Source organism: Pyxicephalus adspersus, chromosome 9 (assembly GCF_032062135.1).
Source record: "Pyxicephalus adspersus chromosome 9, UCB_Pads_2.0, whole genome shotgun sequence".
Classification (NCBI taxonomy): Eukaryota; Metazoa; Chordata; class Amphibia; order Anura; family Pyxicephalidae; genus Pyxicephalus; species Pyxicephalus adspersus.
Window position 1 is genome coordinate 626,971 of NC_092866.1, and position 6,968 is coordinate 633,938.

Consider the following 6,968-nt stretch of genomic DNA (forward strand, 5'->3'; position numbering starts at 1 on the left):
TACCCAAATCACCGATTTTACCAAATATCGGGGTCAGAAGCTAAAGATAAACATGTGACCCCCCCATCCCCCGACATTCCGATCACACGGAACCCTTTGTAGTATTTTTGCTTCCAACCAAAAACAAAATCCCCAATTCCACCAAATACCAAACACTCCGATCCCTAAAATCTGTTAGATTGTAAGCTCTTCGGGGCAGGGTCCTCCCCTTTCCCTGTGTCACTGTCTGTCATTTCTAACCCCAATTGTACAGCGCTGTGTTATTTGTAGGCACTATATAAATACTGTATAATACAAATTGTACGAGGGGGGTCAGAGGGGAGCGCTGTAGGGTCCACAGGAGGCCGTGGCCACCAAAATCTCAGAATCCCTGTAATAAAGAGGACGAACATTCCGTACACATCGTACAATCTGATGATGGGGTCCAGGAGTCGGCCATATTGAGGGTTGTAATAGAATCGTATGACGATGGGGTCCGGGGGTCGTCCATATTGGGGGTGTAATGGAAACGTACAATCAGATGATGGCGTCTGGAGGTCGGCCATATTGGGGGATGTAATGGAATCATATGATCATGGGGTCCGGGGGTGGGCCATGTTGGGAGTGTAATAGAATCATATAATGAGGCCTGGGGTGGGCCATGTCGGGGGTTATAGAATCGTATGATGATAGGGCTGGGAGTTGGCCATATCGTGGGTGTAATAGAATCACGTGATGCGCTCCAGGGGTCGGGGGTGTAATAGAATTGTATGTACGATGATGGGGTCCAGGGGTCGGCCGTGTCGGGGGTGTAATAGAATCGTATGACAATGGGGTCCGGGGGTCGGCCGTGTTGGGGGTGTAATAGAATCGTATGACGATGGGGTCTGGCCCTGTCAGTGGTGAAACGATATTGTATGATGGCGTCCAGGTGTTGGCTATGTCAGGGGTGTAATAGAATCATATGATGGGGTCCGGAGGGTGGCGGTGTCGGGGGTGTAATAGAATCACATGACGATAGGGTGCAGGGACCGCCCATGTCAGGGGTGTAATAGAAGTGTAAGATGATGGGATCCGGGGGTCGGCTGTGTAATAGAATCGTATGACGATGGGGTCCAGCCGTGTCAGGGGTGAAATGGAATTGCATGATGGCGTCCAGAATCGTTTGACAATGGGGTCCAAAGGTCAGCCATGTTGGGAGTGTAATGGAATCGTATGATGATAGTCCAGGGTCAGCCATGTGGGGGGTGTAATAGAATCATATAATGGGGTCTGGGAGTTGGCCATATCGGGGGTGTAATAGAATCCTATGACGATGGAGTCCAGGGGTCAGCCGTGTTGGGGGTGTAATAGAATTGTATGATGATGGGGTGGGAGTGGAATAGAATTGTATGACGATGGGGTCAGGGGTCGGCCACATCAGGGGTTTAAAAGAATCGTAAGATGATGGGGTGGGGGTGAAATAGAATTGTATGACAATGGGGTCAACCATGTCAGGGGCGTAATAGAATCGTATGGCGATGGGTTCCAGGGGGTCAGCCATGTTGGGAGTGTGATGGAATCGTATAATGGGTTCTGGGGGTCAGCCATGTCGGGGGTTATAGAATTGTATGATGATGGGGTCCGGCTATATCAGGGGTGTAATACAATCTTATGACAATGGGGATCGGGGGTTGGCTATATCGGCTGTATAATAGAATCGTATGAGGATGGGGTTCAGGGGTCGGACGTGTCGGGTGTGTAAATAAATCATATGATGATGGGGTCTGGGGGTGGGGGGGTGTAATAGAATCGTATAACGATGGGGTCGGCCTCGTTAGGGGTGTAATAGAATCGTATGATGATGGGGTGGGAGTGGAATAGAATTGTATGACGATGGGGCCCCAGGTCAGCCATGTCAGGGGTGTAATAGAATCATATGTTGGGGTCCAGGGGTCAACCATATCAGGGGTTATAGAATCTCAGGATGATGGGGGGCAGGGGTTGGCCATATTGGGGGTGTAATAGAATTGTATGACGATGAGGTACGGGCGTGTAATACAATCTTATGACAATGGGGTCCAGGGGTCCCCCATAGCAGGGGTGTATTAGAATCATATGATAATGGGGTCCCGCGTTTTGAACATGGTGTATGGGAATCTTTTCCAGCAGAAGAAAACACAACACATTGGGGTAAAATTCTAGAAATCTCAGTGTTTATTATACAAATGCTGGGGCATAATAGGTTGGGGGAGGGGTAGGTGTTTTTTTGCCCAGAACATAAAAATGAACCATCTGGAACCCCCCAGATTTATAATATCAGAGAGCTGGGAACACGGGAATCTGTCTGGGTGACCCCCTGCACCCAATAGCTGACTTACAGAGAAGGTGCGCAGGGTGCCCCCTATGTCCCAGGCTGCAGAATTGTTTTTAGCTCTAGACCCGATATCACCACAGATGATGGCGGCTCTGACAGGTTCTCTTTAGCTCCCAATAAATCTGTTGGGGGATCAGTGCCTAGAATGACAAGAGAGGGAGTCTCACCCTTCAGACGTGCAGATTCACTCACATGGAAGGCACGGAAAAAGGGTGAATATTGATGACACTGAGAATCCATTGTCAGTGAACAGGAGTCTAGGATTTGTCAGCTCCCAGAATCCTCTGGGCCTGTACATACGCTCAGCCTTCACCTTCTGTGATCCGCAGAATTTCCACAATACAGTCATCGGGTCTATATGACCCCTCCGGCCTCAGGATGGAATTATTGCCCCCTTTGTTACCCAGGGAAGTAATACCACTCCATATACACCAATTAGGCTGCAAAGACACCCTCTGCCCCAACTGTAAACAGCCTATTGTGTGCCAGCGGTGCCCCCCCGGTGCTGCGTCCACCCCCCCCAGGACATGCAGGGCAGGTGGAGGCACAGAAATCACAGGCAGGAGAGGGGTCCAGTTGGGTTCCATCTAGGGTACCAGGCGTCGCTCCAGAACCTCTCCAGCCCGCTGGTGTCTGACCTCCAGGTGTTTGTTTTGCACCTTCTCAAAGTGCTGCAGGAGCTCAGTGTAGTCAATCCGCACCAAGCCGTCCTTGGAGGAATTTAGGGCCGATTCCTTGCTGTGCCTGCGGAGAGAAGAAACATTTACAGTACAAATGAGAGGAGGGCAACTCGTGCCAAAATACCCCTCAGAGGCTGGCACCTGACCGGGTACAATATGGGTGGATTCTCCGGCATCTTCATAGCAGAATTATTACCACCGGAAACCAAGAGAAAAAGATTTTCATATTTGGTGTTCTGGGTTATTTCCCCCCCACAGAAGATGGGGCATCAGCCGGCCCGGGTATCAGCAAACCGAACCAATACGGAAAGGAGGACCGGATACAGGTGGTACAATGACCAGATTTCTTTCCCCTCCATGGGGATGCACAGGAAGTACTAAAAGCTTTGCAGTGTAGTGAGCACCCCCCCCCCCCCCCCAGGGTCACTGACCAGAGGGGTGGATGGCCGAAGGGGACCAAAATCAGAGCAGGGGAGGAGCAGCAACAGATCGCAGGGGCAGAATAAGGGCAATGGTGGATGGAGGGAACACAAGGCCAGCCAATCAGTGCTATAATAATAACCCCCTCCATGACAAAACAAGAAATAAAGGGGAACCCCAACCAACTTAACCAGTGCTGTACATGGAAAGCATTGCCCCAGTGTACCCACAAAGTCCAGTTCAGGGGGTTTGGAGGTGGTGCAAAGCTATTATGACAGAAATCTGCAAAATGCATGCAGCAGGAGTGCAGAAGTATAAATGGATCAATCTTTATAATGGCAGAGCCGACGAGAGATCCAGCCCCCCCCCAGACACCAAAAAGGCACGCTGGTAGGAGGAGCCATCCTGCGCCTGCCAGTGTCCAATCCTTGGGGCAATATAATCCAAATAGTAAAAAAGTCTTCCTGAGCCCCTTAAAGGAGAGACATGAAGTGCAGTAACTGCAGAGCTGGGAATCACTCCGGCTGGATGATCGGGTTATTTTACACATTTAATGCAGCGCTGCATGGGTCACCTGATTGCCAGGTCTGGCCTGATCACAGATCTGATTGGTCAGTATGCAGCTGCTGTCTGCCTAACACTAAACATAATTTTACTGTCGGGGGAAAAGGAAAATTCTCTTCCCAGAACACAGAAGTGTTTTTTCTGCTTTGTATGAATGAGGAAAACTCCCCACCGCCAATGATTTCTATATCGGGGAGAATCAGGTTCTCTGGGGTGCAGCATACAAGATGCCCCCCTCCTTCTTAATCCAATAAAATGTCAGGATAATGTCGGTGTGCCCCCTTATACCCCCCCCATGTGTCACATGGACAGAAGTGTCACATTAGGTGCTATGGGCCCTGCAGGGGAAATGTTCTCACCCAGCCCCCCATCACGGGTATGACACGAGTGGGGTGTTTAACTGAACCCCCAAAACTGGCGCGGGTAAATGCAAACAAATTGCAATGACTTGCTGTTCACAGACTGCATTTGGTTTTCGAGCTCCAAGCCAAGCTCAGTAGGTTGGATATTGACAATGGTGCCGCTCTATAGAGAGGAATATTCCGGCTGGCAGATGAGTGGATAATAGAGGGCACCCCGGGCACTACAGAGGGGGTGGGGTGAAAATCATAATTAAGTCCTGGGGTGAGGGGACCATCATTGCTCTATATCTCTGCCATGCCTGAATGTGCAGCACTTACCCTGATCGCATGAGCTGCGGGTTGGGGACACATTGCAAGCGGTGTGATAGGAGCTGGAATGCGCTGCTCTGCGGTAGGAGCATGAGAAGTCCGTACAGAGCTCTGATCAGATACGGGTGATTCTCTACATCCAGGAGCTGTAGGCGAAGATCTGCGGGGAGAAAACAAATTACACAGAGCCAGGGGAACAAGGCCCAACCAGGGGTAACGGGGCCCAAAAAACACCCCAACCAGGGTAACAAGGCCCATAAAAAACACCCCAACCAGGGTAACAAGGCCCATAAAAAAACACCCAAACCAGGGGAATGAGGCCCAACAATGGTTAACAAGGCCTAAAAGACACCCGAACCAGGGGAATGAGGCCCAAAAAACACCCCAACCAGGGTAACAAGGCCCATAAAAAAACACCCGAACCAGGGGAATGAGGCCTAAAAGACACCGCCAACCAGGGGAATGAGGCCCAAAAAACACCCCAACCAGGGTAACAAGGCCCATAAAACACCCCAACCAGGGTAACAAGGCCCATAAAAAACACCCCAACCAGGGTAACAAGGCCCATAAAAAAACACCCAAACCAGGGGAATGAGGCCCAACAATGGTTAACAAGGCCTAAAAGACACCCGAACCAGGGGAATGAGGCCCAAAAAACACCCCAACCAGGGTAACAAGGCCCATAAAAAAACACCCGAACCAGGGGAATGAGGCCTAAAAGACACCGCCAACCAGGGGAATGAGGCCCAAAAAACACCCCAACCAGGGTAACAAGGCCCATAAAAAACACCCGAACCAGGGGAATGAGGCCCAAAAAACACCCCAGAAAGGGGAACCGAGGCCCAAAAACCAAACCCCAACCAGGGGAATGAGGCCCAAAAAACATAAGACATAAAAACACAATGCCTGCTCAGAAAATATTTGGGACGGCCAGGTTTTTAAATTTAAGTAACATATTCACAAATTCTGTCACAACCCCCCCCCGATCTGATATATTACAAGCTGGGGGTGACCTGACATCCGCTGCACGCTGACTCCTCTCTACAGAACACAGCCGGATCATCACTTCTGCTCCAATTCCCAGCCAGCAGTGCAGAGCCATCAGGACACGTGTATGGGGGGTGGGGGAATGCCCCCAATACACAGGAAGATCTGGGGGCAACATACCAGACAGACCCAAGATGGGGGGGAGCCCCAAAGACCAGGGGGGGGGTCCCAATATACAGACATGGGAGGAATGGGGGGAGCTCACAATGATAAAACTCACAATCAGCTTTTTCAGCCTAAATGACCTGAACGTCTTCGGATTTTCTTACAATTGCAGTACAAATATTAATCTCGCACCCTATACCACGGTGTTGTATAATATACCCGGACCCTGTGACACGGCTGTGATCTCTACTTACAGGTGAAAATCGGGCACTCGATCAGCTGCACCAATTTGTCCACTTCGGTCAAAAAATCCACCGTCACCTCCAGGTCACCACTGAGCAGCACCGTCAAGGAAGAAGAGAGCAATGCAATCACTAGAATATCATAACAAAGGATGCTATAGGGCCCCGGAACCTGGAAGAATTTACTGAGGGAGGCTCCCAATACAACCTGGAATACTTCCGGAATCTGCTTAATATTGGGGTGAATCCCTGGATTGCATTTATATCCTCAAACATTACTGTTTTCTGATAAGAATTATAAATAAAGTTTTGTCATTTCGTTAATATCTATAAAGCTGCAATCATATCGGCTTGGCTGTAACTGATTGGGTTGTAGATTTGAGCCGGATGCATGTTGAGCGGCTTGGATGGCGATTGATGGAAAGTTGGGTCATACCGGGCGCTTGGAGTGCAGAATACGGGAGGGGGGGGGGCAGCTGGACCCATAATCCGTATATCATAAATATTCACTGCTCCCGGGACTCAGGAAAACTATACCATGGGGAATCAATGAGGAACCTGAGGGACCCATGCAGGTCACATGTCCAGGATTGGCCCATTCAGCCCCTAGGACCGGATGTGTCCCCAGCTGGGAACAGGGCCTGTGTGGGTCACCCAGAATCAGACTATGGTAAGGATACAATTTCTGGATCAGGTGGTAGGCGTGTTTGTAGTTCTGAGTGAGGAAACACAGGGACACGGTGGCTACGGGGCTGTGACACCACGAGCGGTACAGACAGCAGAACAGATCACAGCTTTCCTGGAATGAGAGAACAGACAGGAAATGGCCGAGTCCCCCCCTGATCATACATCACCCAATGACAGTCCCAGACCTGGCACCAAACCACTATTAGGACCCACAGAC

The 6,968-nt window shown here is 50.2% G+C and overlaps 1 protein-coding gene across 1 annotated transcript in view; it reads right to left on the minus strand.

The window, feature by feature from the left end:
• Window positions 1-2,152: 2,152 nt before the first annotated feature.
• VAC14 (VAC14 component of PIKFYVE complex) overlaps window positions 2,153-6,968 on the minus strand; it is an 18,735-nt gene continuing 13,919 nt past the window's right edge. The window contains exons 12-15 of the mRNA XM_072421751.1: window positions 6,745-6,863; window positions 6,077-6,156; window positions 4,680-4,830; window positions 2,153-3,079 (exon numbers count right to left, since the gene is read on the minus strand). Coding sequence (XP_072277852.1) covers window positions 2,923-3,079; window positions 4,680-4,830; window positions 6,077-6,156; window positions 6,745-6,863 — 507 coding nt within the window. The 3' untranslated portion in view covers window positions 2,153-2,922. The remainder of the gene's footprint in view (window positions 3,080-4,679; window positions 4,831-6,076; window positions 6,157-6,744; window positions 6,864-6,968) is intronic.